Source organism: Myxine glutinosa, chromosome 1 (assembly GCF_964187855.1).
Source record: "Myxine glutinosa chromosome 1, kmMyxGlut1.1, whole genome shotgun sequence".
Taxonomy (NCBI): domain Eukaryota; kingdom Metazoa; phylum Chordata; class Myxini; order Myxiniformes; family Myxinidae; genus Myxine; species Myxine glutinosa.
This window is the reverse complement of record NC_136261.1, coordinates 193,117,139-193,136,621: the sequence shown is the minus strand read 5'-3', so window position 1 is coordinate 193,136,621 and position 19,483 is coordinate 193,117,139. Positions and strand designations below refer to the sequence as shown.

At 43.6% G+C, this 19,483-nt stretch overlaps 1 protein-coding gene across 3 annotated transcripts in view; it reads left to right on the top strand.

Annotated features, from left to right (window-relative positions):
- The window catches only part of ESPL1 (extra spindle pole bodies like 1, separase), a 156,761-nt gene that overhangs the window by 27,609 nt on the left and 109,669 nt on the right, over window positions 1-19,483 (top strand). For all 3 annotated transcript variants that reach the window (XM_068124426.2, XM_068124435.2, XM_078781758.1), the window contains 3 exons: window positions 531-658; window positions 1,710-1,903; window positions 15,758-16,000. In XM_068124426.2, the coding sequence (XP_067980527.2) occupies window positions 531-658; window positions 1,710-1,903; window positions 15,758-16,000 (565 nt within the window). The remainder of the gene's footprint in view (window positions 1-530; window positions 659-1,709; window positions 1,904-15,757; window positions 16,001-19,483) is intronic.

Here is a 19,483-nt window from a genome sequence, read left to right as displayed (position 1 = left end):
GAAGAAGAAAAATTAATAATTTGGTCAAAGGTTCAGGTTGCATAAAATCTTCAATTTTCAACAGATTGACTTGAAATTTAAAGAATTTGCATATTGGGTCACTGAATTGGTTCACCAATCAAAAGATAGAAGCTGATTGTTTTATTTATTTTTATTCTTTTTTTTCCGGTCAAAAGGTTTAATTTAGCATAAAAAATCACCAATGTTTGTCCGATTAATTTGAAATTTGACCATGGCTTGCATATTGGGTCAACGAAGCATATTGCTTTTGAGGTCAAAAGGTCAAGGTAATCTAAAATCGTCAAATCTTTTTTGTTGCTGTATTTTTCATGTTTAGTATATGGAGAAGTCAGAATACAAAGCGGACGTTGATGGCCTTTGCATTTTCAGATGCTTTCTAGTTAAAATTGTGATGTGCACAGGAATTGTATTGATGGTGCCGGAATTGAGGTTGCTGTGATTATCAAGGTAGTGATGTTGTGATAAAACTATACAGTTAGAAGAATGTTACTGATTGTAACCTGCTGCAGGTGCTGTAGCTTTCAACCTTTCCCGGGGTCTGCTGCAGCAAGGACTGTATCTTCAAGCACTACGTTTTGGCAGACTTGCCTGCAAACAAGCTGAAAGTGCATTTGTTCTCGTGCCAGATAAGAGCAGGGTATAAATCCTTTGTTTATTATTGTATATATTTTTTTTATCTCTGCTCAATCGTAACTACAACTTACCAACCATGCTGGGCATGGCAAATTTAAGTTGACCTGCTATAGTTCTAATTGGAATGTTTTTAATTTATGACCCATTGCAGATGAATGCTGTGCAATTTTACAGCTTGTGCTGTCATGATGCTCCATGTTTTGTGCAAAATGGCACTCTGCACAAACTCACTCACTCCCTCAGCTCCCACCCCTCCTCTCTCTCCCCTTCTCTCCCCCTCTCTCCTCAAATCCAAATCTAGATTTTGATTATATGCTTTAATTGATTTGTGATATACACTTGGTTATAAGAATCATTACTGATTATAAACTTTTCAGATTTCACTCCAGATTTCAGCACTTATTTAGTTTACAGGATCTGATTCTCAAATCTGAATCCAGATTTTGATTATATGCTTTAATTAGTCCGTGAGAGGTCATCGTGGCTACAAGGCATGTTTCAATAGGCCCAAACAAAATGGTGGCTTAAGAACCCAGTGATGTGACAGTGGGCTGACCAAGATGGTGTCTTTTGATTATTATTTTTGTTGTCGTTATGAGCCCCCTGTTAATAATATTCAAAAAGTGGGTATATAGCAAGAATGCTTCGACAAATGTCTTGACTTTCACCCCATTGGCAAAAGTGCATTAATCATGGTGAAAATTTTTATTTTCCTTGTTCAATGTATGTTTGTTTTTATTTTAGATCACAGGCACAGAAGGTTTTGTACTTTAATCATGTGCTAAACAAGTATATTGGGACGTGTGCTTTCATATGAAATGCGAGAACATTAGTGGACTGTGGACAAAACCATGTGATTATATGGAGTTTTATTTAATCTGGGCTCGCAGCATTTTGAGTCATGTGTTCAGATGGAAGTATTTGCTCATGTCCAAAATCTCCCCACCCCAACCTTTAATATTTTGCACATAATGTACTTTGTAATACATATAAATGTACAGAATAAACTCGTATTGTGTATGTTCAGTGTCGGGTATGTCCTCGTGTGTGCCCAGGTTCTGCGCTATATAACTCTGTACGTGGAATTGTGCCGCAAAGCTGGATGTTACCGTGAGGGTCTTCAAGCGGTGGCAGATGGCTGTTGGATCCTCCGTGATGATTTGCAATGCCTCCTGCCCACATTGCTTGCTCTCTGGGGGAAAGTGAAGGTTGATGGTGTCATGCAGGGCAACATGGAGCTTCAGTTGCTGTAAGATGCAGAACACCTGCCGATTTTTATTGTTATTATTATATTGTGGCTCATGATAAAGCGACAACGGGGTTTGTATTCTAGGGTTGAGGCTTGTTGAGTACCTGAGTGACAGAGCAGCAGGTTTACAAAATAAGAAGGGATACTGAGGTGGGGGATGGATATGTTCAAGTAAGAATACAAAAACGAGTAACTGGTCTGGAGAGGAACAATGGGAAAGAATTAGCTTGTAGAAGAGATCATGGATGCACATGAGGTGGTGCTGGGCAGTGCATTTGAAAGATTGAAGTGAGGAGGATGAGATTGTGGTCAGAGGGAAACTATTCCCCCAATTGGGGGAATAATTTGAATAATGAATGAGGTGAGTAACTAGTCTGAACTTTGAGACGGCAGTAGGAGAAGCAAGATGTCAGATGCATGTTTGTGTAAAATACACTACATGACCAAAAGTATGTGGACACCCGAACATCAAACATCTCATTCCAAAATCCTGGGCATTAATATGAAGTTGATTTCCCCCCCTCCCCTCCCCCCTCCTCTTTGTTGCTATAACAGCCTCCACTCTTCTGGGAAGGCTTTCCACTTGATGTTGGAACATTGCTTTGGGGATTTGCTTCCATTCAGCCACGAGCATTACTGAGGTCGGGCACTGATGTTGGGTGATTAGGCCTGGCTCTCAGTCGGCATTCAAATTCATCCCAAAGGTGTTCGATGGGGTTGAGGTCAGGGCTCTGTGCAGGCCAGTCAAGGTCTTACACACCGATCTCGACAAATCATTTCTGTATGGACCTCGCTTTGTGCGTGGGGGCATTGTCATGCTGAAACAGGAAAGGGCCTTCCCCAAACTGTTGCCACAAAGTTGGAAGCACACAATCATCTAGAATGTCACTGTATGCTGTAGCGTTCAGATTTCCCTTTGCTGGAACTAATGGGCCTAGCCGGAACCATGAAAAACAGCACCAGACCATAAATCCTCCTCCACCAAACTTTACAGTTGGCACTATGCATTCGGGCAGGCAGCGTTTTCCTGGCATCTGCCAAACCGATTCGGCCGTCGGACTGCCAAAATGGTGAAGCGTGATTTATCACTGCAGAGAACGCGTTTCCACTGTTCCAGAGTCCAATGGTGGCAAGCTTTACACCACTCCAGCCGACGCTTGGCATTGCGCATGGTGATCTTAGGCTTGTGTGCAGCTGATCGGCCATGGAAACCCATTTCATGAAGCTCCCGACGAACAGTTGTGCTGATGGTGCTTCCAGAGGCAGTTTAGAACTCTGTAGTGAGTGTTGCAACAGAGGACAGACTATTTTTACGTGCTACACGCTTCAGTACTTGGCGGTCCTGGTCTGTGAGCTTGTATGCCCTACCACTTCGCGGCTGAGCTGTTATTGCTCCGAGACGTTTCCACTTCATAATAACACTGACAGTTGACCAGGGCAGCTATAGCAGGGTAGAAATTTGATGAACTGACTAGTTGGAAAAGTGGCATCCCATGACGGTGCCACGTTAAAAGTCACTGAGCTCTTCAATATGGCCCATTCTACCGCCAATGTTTGTCTATGGAGATTGCATGGCTGTGTGCTTGATTATATACACCTGTCAGCAATGGGTGTGGCTGAAACAGCCAAATCCACTAATTAGAAGGGGTGTCTGCATACTTTTGGTCATGTAGTGTATCCCTGAAACCTGCTTCTGTTGGAATAGCAACAGCCATTTTGAATCCACTTCCTGCCTTCAGATACCAATGATTTATTGGTATTGACTGCCTCAAGGGTGGGAAGCATAAATACCAGCTCAGTGAGGATCCATACTGTATGTAGCTCCTTATAAAAGCCTTGTACATCGTGATGAGTTCATTGCGGCTTTGAAATGCCTCGCTGTACAGATAATACGCAGATGGCCACAGGCCTTTGCTAGCTTGGTGATATTATCCTCATGAGAGGTTGTTACAGATTGTAAGGCCAAGTAGGTCCAGGGACTGCACTTTTAGTGGCTGTCCAGAGAAATGGAGAAGGGTCTTTTCGACTCTTGCTTTGTTTTTCCGAGCATGATTTATATTTCCTACGAGTCGCACTTTTGTCAATCTCTATGTTCCCCAATGCTGAGAGCGTGATTTGCAAATTTGATTGGTTGAGGTGGTGTAAAATGGTGTAATATTTTGTCCGAGTACTGCTAAACTGGAGGTTTTTGGAAGTATCATTGTTGCGACTTGTGTTCTATAGTGTCCAAATATATAACTTGATTGAAATGAAATAAAAGTTCTAAAGGCTGTTGAGAATTCTTTTTGTCTGTTCGTTTGATTGATGTACCGGGAAAAAATTGTTTCCAAAGCATATATGGTATCAATCAAATCGTATTTTTGTGCTCTTTAACATGGTGAAAACTCATCTTCATTCCTCCTTGGGGAAAAAAAGTTATAGTCGTTTTAGTGAAGGACCCTTTTTCAGTCAAATTCCAATGGCTTCCCATGTCAGAAACCACAGACACGATATAAGTATACATGATTTGTGCCTAGATGCATTATCAAAGTTCTTTAATCCAATGCCTTTCATATATTTTAACAGTAGGTCATGTCAACAGTAGGTCTCCCAGCGAAGAAAGCCTTGTCTTCAATGAAAACAGCTGTGTTATATGTCGAAATGGCTTCCAGGCACCGGGTGATCCGGTATAGGTCACTAGGGGCCTGCCAAATCTGATCATCTTCAGTGAGGTACGTGGCCAACTTGATCTTCGCGATTATCTTCACCAGCGAAGTAGCACTACACCTTGTGGAAAAGTTCTTGTTCATGGGGAATGCCGACGCACCTTCGTTGACAAGAAGAGGTTGAAGCGACCAAGTGAGAAAAAGGAAACATTGAGTCCAAAGAAACAGAACTTGCGATCCGGCAGAGAACCATTCCAGTGGAGGGAGAACTGTTTCTTTTGCAACAGTGAAGTGAAAGTTGATAAACGACACCCAGACCGCGATGAATCTAGAGTTGTGCACACGATTCCTTTTCGCGAAGAAATGCTTGCAAAATGTCAGAAAAGGCAAGACACTTGGGCTAAGGATGTGCGCATGCGCCTTCAGGACTGCATTGACCTTGTTGCAGCTGAGGCAGTGTGTCACAAATCTTGCTACTCTCGATTTTACTCTGACAAAGACCGAGCCTTTCCCAAAGGAGCTTCGAAAGCTGCTGGCCGCCCTGAAAACCAATACATGTTTGAGCAATTCAACAAGTTGTGTGAATGGCTTTAGAGAGAAGCTGAACTGTATACTCTTCCAGAACTGTATTCAAAAATGATCGAGATTGCTGGTAGCAGTGATGTGTATTCTGTAAAGAGAATAAAACAGAAATTGCAGGATCGATACAAGGACTTCATTTTCTTTGCTGAAGTTGATGGAAGAAAAAACGTTGTGTGCTTCCGGAATATGGCCAACTTCATCATTAACGAGAAGTGGTACGATGAAAAAAGACTGAACATTGAGGACGAAGCAGACAGGATCGTTCTCGCTGCGGCAAAGATAATCAAGGCCCAAATCCGGGCAATGTCGTATTCCAAGGACAAGTATCCAACCACTGACGATATTCGAAACGGCCTAGAGTGGCTGCCACATAGCCTGCGGATTTTTAGGGAGAACATTTTTTCTTCCGACACCAAGCAAGCTTCAATAGGACAGTGTATCGTCCATGCGGCAAGACCTCGCTCTATCATCCCCCCTTTGGTATTTGGCTTGGGTGTTGAGCTTGACCATGCATATGGTTCCAAATGGCTCATCAATGAACTAGCCAGATTAGGGTATTCAATATCCTATGCTGAGGTGACGAGGTTCAAGCAGTCAATGGTTCATACTGAGAACTTCGATGATCTAATTCCTGCTTATCCTGGAAGTTTTACCCAGTGGGTTGGTGATAATATTGACCACAACGTTGCAACTCTGGACGGTCGTGGAACATTTCATGGAATGGGTGTGATTGCAGTGTCGACGTTTGGCAGACCTGTTCCTCAAGTGACACCTCAGGCTATCGAGCGACGCAAGATAGCAAGTTAAGACAGTTGTGGCAAACAAGGGAATTCCCATCCAATCGTATGACGAGCCAGACACTCCTGGCCTCTCCAACGGTCTACAAGCCTCTCATTGAGCTGCAATTCCCTTACGTTCTGCCACCTTCTGTAAACTCAGAATTGCTTTGGCACTCCGGTTGGTACTTCAGCAACTCCACAAGCCGACGGCCTAACTGGTCAGGATTCATGCAGGACGTCTCAACTGGTAGACATCCACCACAATCTCGTGTGCAGATGTTGCCAATAATCGACTTAACCCCTGCTGATGAAACCTGTATCTATTCTACATTGCTGTACATGCAGAGCCAAGCTGAGAAGTTGAACATTCCTACACCGTGCATCACGTTTGACCAGCCACTCTGGGGAAAAGCTGTCGATCATCGATGCCAAGTCACTGAACATAGTCTGCAGGTTAGGAGGCTTTCATACCATGATGAGCTTTCTCGGCAGCATCGGCAACTTGATGGAAGGTTCAGGCTTATCGGACTTGCTTGAAACTGTTTATGGTGTGAATGCTGTGACACACATGATGTCGGGGAATGCTGTTTCAAGAGCTCTAAGAGGACACTTTTTAGTTGAAGCAGCACTTATGGCCAGACTCGTGGAAGCGGTGCTTCCGAGGAAATCGTGCCAGGACAACGATGGACACTTTTTTGCAGTGTTGCTTGGTAATGGCCTGACTATATGCCGGACGCGTAATATTTTTTTTCCCATGATGGTACAGGGCAATTGTACTATACTATGCTATATTTTAATGACAATTGCCATGTACCATCATGGGGAAAAAATTCGCACCCCGGACACAAGGCTGTTACCATGCTGGATAAATCGTGCTGTAAAAAGTTTTCCCCAAAGAGGATCAAAGAGGAGTTTTCACCATGTTGTAGAGCATAAAATTGCGCTTCTTTTGATGCCATATATGCTTTGGTAACAATTTTTGCCCGGTACATCAATCAAACGACCAGACTATTCTGACATGGGAGCCATTGAAATTTGACTGAAAAAGGGTCCTTCACTAAAACGACTAACTTTTTTCCCCAAGGAGGATTGAAGAGGAGTTTTCACCATGTTAAAGAGCACAAAAATACGTTTTGATTGATACCATATATGCTTGGGTAACAATTTTTTCCCGGTAGCCCATGATTTTGACTTCAAACGACCATACTATTTGCAGAAGTTAACTTTTGTTGATGCACCCTCTTTTTCACCACTTTATTTAACATGTTACATTCGTTATTTGTGCCTGTTTTTTGTGTCATTTATGACGTCCTTATAAACGGTAAGTTTTCGGTTTGGAATGATTTTCACTTTCGTTTAACAGACAGGAAGACTAAAACAATTACCTTGCTGCTCTGTGTGTATTTGTACTCGGGATGAGATTCCGTTCAATTTGCCAAATTTATAGCTAAAGTCCTGCGAAATTGCAGGTTCATGTTCTGATTCGTGTTCTACAGTGACTATTGTTCCAATAAATTGAATTTTATATTTTAAACACTGTTGTTGTATAGCCCCAGACAGTTCTCTTGAACAAGCCTGTGTCACGGAGACAGCCAATCGATCTACCACAATTGGTTGAGGTGGTCTTACAACCCCCACCTTCACAAAATCAGGGCTATGACAGAGTTAATGAGGGAAAGAGCCAGTCCATGGGGACCGATGGCACTCTGACAGTGACTGCACTACTCTGACAAATCCGAGCAGCAGGGCAAAATGGGGAAGATTTTACCCCTGACTTTGGTTGGGAGTACAACCATTGCGAAGAGGCATTCCCGATAGTTGTTTTGAATACTGAAGAACGCGAATCGGAACACGAACGTGCAGTTTATATTTGGTATTTTTAAAAAGTCTGTGTTCAAATTTTAATTGAGATAAAAATTGACGATTTAGTGTGACCTTGATATTTTGACCTCAAAATAATCGGTTACTTACTATTGCTTTGCTCAATCAGGTGGTAGAGTGAAATATATATATATATATATATATATATATATATATATATATATATATATATATATATATATATATATATATATATATATATATATATATATATATATACATACATACATACATACATACATACATACATACATACATACATACATACATACATACAGTAATACCCCGGCCTACGTCATTACTTGGTTCCATAAGCTGTGACGTAACTCGGTTTTTGACGTAAACCAGGCGTAATGCCTTAAAATGAAGACAAACACCGTAAAACGAGAGTAAATAACTCGCGAAAGTATATAACTATCGCTAAACCTTAAAGAACACTCAAAACACATTTTAGTCGTATTTTTAAAATGAGTAATGAACACAATTAATAAATGAATTTGTAAAGAATAATAAATAAGATAATGTTATTCACCTTAAACATGGCGTCTCTTCTGAACACAAACACATTTTAGCAGTCTTAGCCGGCGGCGCTTTTTCAGTGACTTATGCGAGAATACGTTCCCTATCATGAATGATGGTCGATACTGTCGACCGTGGCAGCCCTAAGGGCATAGACCTTATCGCGAATCGGTAAATATCAACAGAGGGTGCTCCACCGCAAAGCATGATAGGATCGAAAAGGGGGCAAAGGTAAACACGAACCCAGAAGAGGAAGCGTCTGTCTACGATCGACGCTGTGTTTACGGAAAGGAAGATGGCTAATGTGAAAGAAATTCAGCGTTTTTTGGCATTAAAATCCAGCGATTTAAAGAAATATTTGAGGGGAAGGGGGGTTCCCTTTGGAGAAAAACAACCTGCTTATGCAAGAACAGTTCCTGAATGTTGAAACCTCGATCGGCCATACAAATATCGCCGGGCTGGAACTTGTCTACAATGTTCATCATCTTTACAATTTTTTTGTCTGACGTGTTTCCTCTTGTAGGTTTGGAAATGTATGAAATTGTTCCGCTTGGTGTAATACCAACAAGGCACTTGAGAGTAGGTCTTGACTTATATTGGCTATACACTTGCGTACAAAACTTGGGAGACGGTGCTTTGTCCGAATCCAAAGCGAAATGCGTGGTCCTCCTCGTGAAGATTAAGCCGAAGCTTCATGAGTGTCATGAGTAGTTGATCCTCTAAAGATTGAGATCGCTTAACTCCGGGTTTTGTAGTATTGTTTATTTGCCAGGTCTTGTCTTCCATTGATAATTTCCCCTTATAATAATGAAGGTTCTGTGCATGAGGGGATACTTCTGCTAATAACTTAAACAGGTCATAACTAGGTAAACCTGTATAAAGTTTCACAAGTTCATCACAGTTTGCTATGTCCCGAAACAGAGCTGTTCTGAGCTCATGAGCTGATCACAGTTCACAGTTAATTTGCTAATTTGTCAGTAAAAAAAGTCCTAAAAGTAGTTTAAAGTGGTAAGGATCATGTAGTGTGTCAATGTAAACAAGCAGTCTGTCAAAGTGACAGCGACCGCCGGCGGCGCTATTGCCCCTTTTCCGATCCCATGACGCATTGCGGTTCCGATTCGCGATAAGGTCTATCACGAACGCTATCACCAACACTTTTTCACCTTTTTCATACCTTTTAATCAGATTTAACTTGTCTTCCATCGTAACCACATTACGCTTGGAAACACCAGCATTATTCTTCTTAGGACCCATGGCTAACACAGACACAGTAAAGTAATACTGTACGTCGCCTCTGTTTTGAATGACAACCAGCAGCTACGTGTATGTACAGTATACAATACAGTACTGTCCGTACATTTTTATTTTATTTTAATGTGCTTTTTATTGTATTTTAAATTCTATTTTTGCTTCTTTTATTGTTAATTTATGTACTATTTTATATATTTTAAATATATTTTAAAGGAAAAATTAATTTTTTTCGCGTTCGTAGGAGTGACGTAAAGTCGCACATAATGACGTTCGCTGAACTGAAATTTACTCGAGAAGAGTGGCGTCAAGTCGGATTTGACGTAGGTCGAAATGGCGTAAAACGGGGTATGACTGTATATATATAATACATATATATATTATATATATTTTTTTTTAACTTGCAAAATCGAAGATTTTTCAAGTATATTGGTAGGTTGCGTTTGTTATTCTTTGTTTTTGTCATCGGCCAACAGGTCACAATTCTAAACCGATTGTCATGAAACTTATAGTTGTGGAGGTCGTCACAATTGAGAAGCCTTTTTATGTGGACGTCAAAGGTCATGTGGAGGTCAATTTTCTAAAATCGCCATTTTTAATCCGATTGACTTGAAAATTGAACAGCATTTGCATGGTGCCTCATCGAATTGGGAAACCAACTATTTTTGAGGTCAAAAGATCAAAGGTCTTCTCTGGGTCAAACTCCTAAAATCATCAATTTTCATCTGAAAAATCGTTACTTTCCATCCTATTGACCCGAGCTTTGATCAAAATCGTCAATTTTGATCTTTATGAAACAGATGATTTGTTGGGTCAACTGCAACCTTTTTTTCAGTGGCGAGGAGGGGGATGAGGAATGGGGTGAGGAGGAATGCAGAGAATGAATGGGATGGCAACATCGAGAGTAACCTAGTTTTAGGACCGGCAGAGAAGATAACCGAGAAGGAAGTTGAGGAAGCGATAAAAGCAATGAGCAGAAAGGTGGGAGGGCCGACGGGAGTTGTGGGAGATATGTTGAAGGCAGCAGGAAGATGGGTGAGGAAGAGAATGACAGAGATCTGTAATCTGATGGTGAAAGAAGGCCGCATTCCAGTGGATTGGGAACTGAGTACCCTCGTCCTTCTATACAAGGGGAAAGGTGACCCTCGAGACTGTGGCTCGTATCGAGCGATAAAGTTATTTGAGCATGGAATGAAGGTTTTGGAAAGGGTGTTGGAGTGGAGGTTAAGGAAGAAAGTGAAGATTGACAAAATGCAGTTTGGATTTATGCCAGGAAGAGGAACGACAGACGCACTTTTTATTGTGAGGCAGTTGCAGGAGAAGTACATGTAGAAGAGGAAGAAGTTGTTTCTTGGGTTTTTTGATCTGGAGAAAGCATTCGATAGGGTTCCACATGAAGTAGTGACATGGGCATTGAGGAAGTTAGGAGTGGAAGAATGGTTGATCAGAGTGGTGATGGCAATGTACAAAAGAGCGAGCACAGCTGTAAGGACGGAGGACGGGAACAGTGGTGAGTTTGAGGTGAATGTGGGAATGCATCAGGGGTCGGTACTAAGTCCACTACTATTTGTAGCTGTGATGGAGGTGCTGGCTCGGAACGTAAAGGAGGGTTTACCGTGGGAGTTGTTGTTTGCAGATCTGGTGTTGATTGCAAAAAGTATGGATGGACTGAAGGATAAGATGAACAAGTGGAAGGAATGTATGGAGACAAAGGTCTGAAGGTGAATATCGGAAAAACGAAGGTGATGGCAAGTGGTAAAGCATGTGGCGAGGTGGAAAGAACTGAAGTGGCCGTGTGCTGTGTGCAGGAAGGGTGTCGGAGTGGATTCCATTCAATGTACAATGTGCGCTGAGTGGGTTCATCAAAAATGTAGTGGTTTGAGAGAGTCATTAACCAATGTGGCAGCTACATTCAAGTGTAAGGTGTGCACAGAGGGAGCTGCAGATGGAGGAAATGTTGAGTTGGATCTTGGAGACGGCATGAAGCTGGAAGGTGTGAAAACATTTTGTTACCTAGGAGACATGCTGAATGGAGAAGGTGGATCAAACTCGGCAACGGTTGCTCGAGTGAGATGTGCTTGGAAGAAGTTTCGGGAACTGAGTGGCGTGCTGACGAGGAGGGGAGTGTCGTTGAAGCTGAAGGGAAAGGTGTCTGCTGCATGTGTGAGAAGTGTTATGATTTATGGGAGCGAGACGTGGGTAATGAACGTAGAGCAGCAACGAAGGCTGGAAAGGGTGGAAATGCGAATGGTTCGGTGGATGTGTGGAGTATAGTTGAGAGAGAGGAAGACAAATGATGAATTGCGTAAGATGATGGGAATAGAGCCTGTGATTGATGCTGTGAAGAGAAACAGTTTGAGATGGTTTGGTCATGTGTTGAGGAAGGATGAAAGTGACTGGTTGAGAAGAGTGATGGAAATGAATGTAGAAGGAAGTAGACGGGGAAGACCGAGAAAGACGTGGCTAAAGATGGTGGAAGAATAAATGCGAGCAAGGGGGTTAACAAGGGGAGATGCAGAAAATAGGACAAAATGGAGAAGATTGTCATGGGGACTGCAAGGCTAACCCCCGCTCTCGCAGGGAAAATGGCCTTAAAATGCCTGTTGACGAGGGGGTGGATTTAGCAAGTATCGTGCTCTGCATGACGTCTTGTTTTTATGTTGAAGGCTCCAGTCATGGACGAAATCATCCTCATCGAGGCCAGGCCTTAAATATAGCATGATATTTCAAATGTTGACGGATTATGACAAAACTTGGTGGATGATTTGGGTAGTTGACAAGGACAGGCCAATTCGATTTTGGTTCAGGTCAAAGTCCAGATCTAACCTATCGGTGGGATACACCAAGTAAACTGTCAGGCAGAGGTTTGCTCTCTACTGGTGATGGAGGTAATAGTCAGAGCTTATTGTATTGATGCTGTTCTGAATTGTATATTCAATTTCATGTACTTTTAGTGGTCCAAAAATCTTTACTTTTTTTTTTTTTTGAACCCCCCCACACCCCCTCATTCTCCTCCCCCTTGCTTTGCCTGCAAGTTTACTTTGCTCCTTGTACATTATTCTGATTTGTGCTGTTTCGTCGCCGAAGGCATCATGTTTTCAGGTTGTCCGTTTGACTGTGATCGGTTTTCTTTACCGCAATAACTTAAGAACGGCTGAAGGGATCTTAGTCAAACCTGGTGCATGTATGTATAATGAGGTCAAGATGAACTGATTGCATGTTGTGGCCATGAAGTCAAATGCCAAAGGTCAGAGGTCATGATCCTGTTACCACGATAACGTGTGAACCAGTGATGGGATTCTGACCAAATTTGGTACCAAATGTAGAATGATGTCAAGATTAACTCATTAGATTTTGGGATCAAGAGGTCAAAGTCTAATCTTACGATAATTCACCAAATGTCCGTTCGTCTGTCTGTCTGTCTGTTCGAAGGTACCGTAAAAACTGCTGAACCGATCGAAACGATATTTTGGGTGGGTAATCCTGGGATCTCCAGGAGTAAAATAGGCTATTTAGTTTTCCCAATTTCAGCTTTGGTCTCCAGCATTCTCAGGTTTGGACTCCCGCATAACATTCGCGTTTGCATAACGTTCATTGTTCTCATTTTGACGATGTTGCTTTCCCGGGTGCTGCGCGATCGGTGCTGCCGTTTGTGCGGCACCCGGGAAAGCAACATGTCTCCATCGATCTTGCCAAGGCCGTAACAGCTATTGGCTCAAAATCCTTTTAACTGTTGATTTGGTACAGTTACACGTATCGGGAATTTGGTACACGTATCGGGAGTACATACGACATAGCGATTGTGAACACGATTCTTTGTCACAATTCACGATCACAATCATCACGATCATAGTGTATCGATAACGATTTGAAACACGATGGATTCATATTTACCGATATGAACAGTGATGTGGCTTTTATTGAAATTCTAAAGACTTTACTATAATTCACCAAATGTCCGTCCGTCTGTCCGTCTGTTCGAAGGTACCGTAAAAACTGCTGAACCAATCGCAAAGATATTTTGGGTGGATAATCCTGGGATCTCCAGGAGTAAAATAGGCTATTTAGTTTTCCCAATTTCCGCTTTAGTCTCCAGCATTCTCAGGTTTGGACTCCCGCATAACATTCGCGCAACTAGCATACCCAACGGCTATGGTGGTAATTAGCCCGATGGTTGCAAATAGTTGGCGTGAGCCCGCCCTAGCACAAATACCTCGGACAAAGACCTTTTATAAGGACACGGGTTGAATCCCTGCTTGAGAGAATTCTAACCCATTTCAACTGAAGGAAATACGTATTAGGAGTACATACGACATAGCGATTGTGAACACGATTATCATTCACGATCATCACGATCATAGTGTATCGATCACTGTGGGACATTTGTTGAATTATAGAAAGATACTGTTGCGGATCTCCGACGTCGGCTCTCCCCTTATCAAGGGGGGGGTTAATCCCCTTGTCCTTCTATCTGGCTGACGCGAGTCCTGGAAGTTATAACGTCCTACAGTCTTAACGTATTCCCTGGACAAACGGGCCCGTCTCACATACAAACACTCACACGGGGATTGCAGATGGTAGGTTGATGGTCACCAGCGCGTCCAGGCTCCAGTCCGGCTTCGGTCTAGGCGATGGAAAACCCGGCAGGCAGCTCTTCGTACAGCGTAATGCGAGCAGACTCTTATAATGACGGGGGGGGGGGGGGGGGGGGAGGCTGGTATACTGCGTACGTGCTTTGTGCACGCCACACACGCCCCCACTCCAATGTCCTGCTTTGGAATCCCAATGCCAGCGAGCCCTCTGTAAGCACGACAGTCCTCAGCACTTTCCACAACGATCAGTCATGGACGGTCCTCTGTGAGAGTCCTTTCACAGACGCATATATTCTCGAGTCCTGTTAGCGCAAGCTTCCTCGGTAAATCCTCAGCGAGAGTCCTTTTCACAAGCGCGCTTCCTTATAGTCCTTTTTAACGAGCGCTGCTGCATAAGTCCTGTAAAAGGGCTTTGTGCGCTGGCTTTTATAAGTGAAGCCAGCGAACGCTCCGCGAGCCCCAACCACGCCCTGTCAGGTGATGTCACTCCAGCCCTGGTTGGCTGGTTATCGTTTACCGGCCCCGCCCTGACGGCTGGGTGACGTGGCCACACCTCCTCCTTGGTGCTCCGCCCCCTTTTTCCGGGCTTCACCTCATGGCTTATGGCGGCGTTTAGCGAGCTCACGCTCAAGGGCAGCGAACGCTGCTAACAAAGGCGCGTAACAAATTGGGAAGGGCCATGGGGCACAGACTGGAGCGCGCCTAATGGCATCGCTTGGAGGGAGGCTGCAAAATGGACGGCAGGGCCTACTTCTTATTTGATTGACACACCGCAGATTCAACTATTGGAAAATGGCCTTATCTAACGCATACTAAGGAATAACTGATGTCCTATGGTGGCCTACATGTTGCTTGTGGCCTATCTATGGGGTGCTACCTTTAACCTTTAATGATGTTATATTTATTTACAAGTGTGGGTTCTCAAAACCGCAACAATACTGTTTAGATTTTGATGATTTGCGTGTGATATGATTTAACGGATGTTTGTATGAATCGTTTAAAATAAACAAAGCCTTCAATTTCTGATATTTTACCTTTCCATTTGGGCCTCCCAATTGAAGCCCCACCCATAGGGCGGGTACCGTTGCTTGTATGTCTAACTTGAGAATGGCCGAAGTGATGTAATTCAAACTTGGTGCAAATATGTATTATGATGGAAATATTAAATGATTAGATTTTGGGGGTTAAAGGTCAGAGGTCTTGTCAGGTAAAAATGTGATAACTTGTGAACAACTGAAGCGATTCAAATTAAAACTTGGTACAGGTATGTATCATGATGTAAATATGCACTGATTACATTTTGGGGTCAAGAGGTCAGATGTCGGGTAGAAATGTGATAAGTGATAACGTGAGAACAGCTGAATGAATTTAAATCAAACTTTGTACAAGTATTGTAATGATGTAACAATGTGGGCAGAGGCATATCAGTCGACGTTGTGACATCGAAGAGTGCCGTTGTAGTTATTTTTGCCACTGGATTCTGGTTTATTTTGGTCATTATTTATTTTAACTCATTTTAATCTCGATCCCGGTCGTGTCTTTTTAACCTTCTGTAATTTACTGTTTTCTCCTCTGCAATGGTGCGTGCATGCGATTTTTGGTTTGCAGCACTGTGGCAGATTTTCTCAGTCACAGGGAGCCAAAGCGAGATCTCTTGGTCACTGTACTTCAAGCTGAATTGCGACACTGCAAAGCCCAGCGTGGTGACACTGCACAGGAGCGCTATAATATAATCTGTGACCTCTTGGAGCTTTGTCCTGAAGGAAGCTCGCAACCATTAGATCGTGTCCATCACCTACTCGAGTTCACTCAACTGCTTTGCTACTGTGACTTTTCATCACAGACAGATTGGTATGTCTATATGCTTGGCAAGTTTTCTAGCTGCAGGTTTAATTCAATTTGTGCTACTGTTTGTTTGTTTTATTTATTTATTATTTTTATTTTTGAGAATTTCACAGAATTTTCTATCCACGTGCATTTATTTTTATTCTGGACTTGCCTTCATCTCGTCAATTTATTTATTCACTCATTTCAGGTTATTTCCTATTTTAATGCAAATATTGCATAAAAGACTTTAAGAACTTGGATTAATGCATTTGTGGGTGTTCATGGTTTTGGATTGAGGGTGGAAGGGGAGAGGCAGAGTGGTGTTATCTGATAATGGTGGTGAACAGCTTTGTTCAAGATCTGTTTTTTTTTTTTTTTTTTTTTGGATACAAGATCGATGCTTGTGAAAGAGCCGACATTAATCACACAAAAAAAATCAAACGGACACATAAAACATATAATACAAGGGGAGCGGTAGACAAGATAGGGAGAGAGAGGGAAGCACACAAACACAACATTTGAGAGCAGGGACATCGGGAGATCTGTGGGAGGGAGAGGGCTGGGGGGGGGGGAGGAGGCGTGGGAAGGGGGGGGGGGAGGTGGGAGAAGTATAAAACACATAGACACTGCAAGGACTTCAAGGAAAGAAGTTGGTATTTCAAAAAAGTGGATCTGGGGTGAATTAACAGGGGTAGAAAAGATCAAAGTTTTGGATGGGGGACGATAAGCGATGGTGTTGAACAGCTGTTTTAAAGACCTGGAGGGATGAGTGGAATTTAAGAGAGTGAGGGAGTTTGTTCCAGAGGTGGGAGAAAAGAGGAATGAAGGAGTGAAGGTGAGCAGAGAGTCTTGATTTTGGCAGTTTAACCATAAGAGGGTTGCTGGCAGATCTTGTGTGACCTGGAGGAATATTTCAGGGACACAGCCCAGAGAGAGCTGGGGGAGCAAGGCCGGAGAGGAGTCGGTAGAAGACAGAAAGACCACCGACCTGCCTGCGGTGAGTGAGTGAAAGGCCCTTAGAGTTAGCTTCATCGCTGGAGATTCCTACGATTTTGAAAGCTTTGGTTTCAACAGCGTGAAGCCGAGCTCGGTGTGAGGCAGGAGCACCGGCCCAGAGGGGAGAGCAGTATTCTATTGAGCTGCGGGTGAAAGCCTTGTATGTGGTGAGGAGCTCAGGTGTGCCAAGGAAGGACCTCGCATGACAGAGGATGCCCAGTCGGCGAATGGCTTTGGAGGCCAGCTTGGAAATGTGGTTTTCCCAGGAAAGATCATAGCAGATAGTGAGACCCAAAAGCTTGAGTGATAGAACTTCTTGGAGAGGATTGTTGAGAAAGTAAATGGGAGGGTTGTCCAGTCGGTCTTTTTGGGGAGACATAGTAAGAGTGTGAGATTTGTCAGGATTGAAGGACATGTTCCACTTGTTTGACCAGTCTGATTTCGTTCAGGTCTGCAGAGAGTGAGGAGGCTGCAGACTGCCAATCTGAGGGATGAGGAATGGAGTGGCAGAGAGTGGAGTTATCAGCAAAGGGATCGAGAGGATTTTCCAGAGAGTCGGAAAGATCATTGATGAAGACCAGAAAAAGCACAGGGCCCAGAACACTGCCTTGGGGAACTCCAGCCTGAACAGGAAGGGGAGATGAGAGAAATCCATTCACGGCCACACATTGATTACGACCAGAGAGGAAGTCCGCAATCCATGCTTGGAGATTTCCATGGATACCATAGGAGGAGGGTTTGGACAGCAGAGCTGGGTGCCAGACCGTATCGAAGGCACGTGATATGTCAAGGGAGACGGCTCTGATTTCCTGTTTGACATTGAGGACCTCCATCCATTGTTGAGACAACAGAAGCAACATGTCCAGAGTAGAATGACCTGGTCTGAATCGAAATTGATGATCAGAGATCAAGCCATTGGAGAAGAGGAAGGATTTGATATCCGAAGCAATGATGGAATTCCATGACTTTGCTGATAATTGGGAGCACGCTGATTGGTCTGTGGTTGCAAGGATCTGTTTTTGCACATTTTCTGTGTAAAGCGGTAATGTTTGCTGATTTCCAAGATGCTGGCAGATGACCTTGAGCAAAAGAGAGGGTGAAAAGAACAGAGAGAAAGTGAGATAGAGCGGCAGAGCAGGATTTTAGGACACGTGGCCTGATGCGGTCTGGTCTCCAGTTGCAGAATCAGAGTCGAGGTTTGAGAAAAACTTCTCCACCTTGTCAGGAGAGAAGGACACAGAGTCCAGGAGCAGCTGGGTTCGACTGGGTAAGGTGGGTTCAGAGATGGGTTTAGGACACAAGATTTTGAGGCAAACACAGAGTTGAGGCATTCGGCTTTGTCACGTGCGGTGTCAACTGTGTGGCCGTTTGAGGTGAGGGAGGGGATGGAGGGGGAAAAAAACACCAGAAACAGATTTGACCAGATGCCACCAGGATTTGGAGGAAGGCGACAGGTTTGAGAGTTCATTCTTGAGTGTGGAGAGATCATGCTTCCTGGCACTCCTGAGGGTAGACACACACTTGTTCCGAGCTTGGAAGGAACTGAGATTGCCTTCAGTTGGATTAGCCTTCCAAGAGGCAAAGGCAAGTTGTTTCAGGGCGACTGCCTCACCACAAGATTCAGTGTACCATGGACAGGAGGAAGGGTATGACAACTGAAGACGAGATGGGATAAATCTGTGCATGAGAGAGAGCAGTTTGCTTTGGAAGAATTCCCAGGAAGAGTTGATGTCAGAGGCAGTAGAGATGGGAGACCAGCCCAGATGGAGCGAAGAATGACATAAAGAGAATATTGAAATCTAGACCTGTTCTATGCACAGCTACATATTTTAGGTCACAAACTCCAAACTCGGGTTGCAAATACAACCTTGTGTCGGGGGTATCATAGGCCATGTGGACTTTGCCTCATGCGGTGGTGTGGGTGGCGGCTCGGGGGGGGGGGGGGCGGGGGGAGAGGGAGAGTGGGAGGGCGAGGGGTGTAGGGCATGGATTTATCGATGCATGCACGTACAGTGTCGTGCCACCTCGTGGTGGAGAGTATTATAAAACCACTTTTTACCTGTATTACAATTCCGCCCCCCCCCCCCACCTCCCCGAGGCAGCGCCGGGTACTTCAACTCGTTCTCTGTGTAAATGTGTATCGTGTAGCGCCACCTCTAGGTGGGAGGGGGGTATTCCTGTCCCGCCATTTCCCCGTGCAGTGGTGTGTGAAATGATGAGCAGTGGACATGTTTTCATTTCATGCATGCAACCCTGGTTATATATATTTTTCTGGGAGAGATTGAGGCAGCTGTCACTTGCCATATACGCTGTGCAAGTAAAGGTTTGTGTTTAATGCTTGGAACAAATCGCCTGTAGGGTGGGTACTCTGCTAGTATAATATAAACAAACAAATAAGAAAACTATGCTGGATAGAACTTTAATTAATCAATTTTAATATACCCCATCCTCCAATATTGAAGGATCATTAAAAAAAACTGCAAGATCCGGATCGGCATCTGGATCCTGACA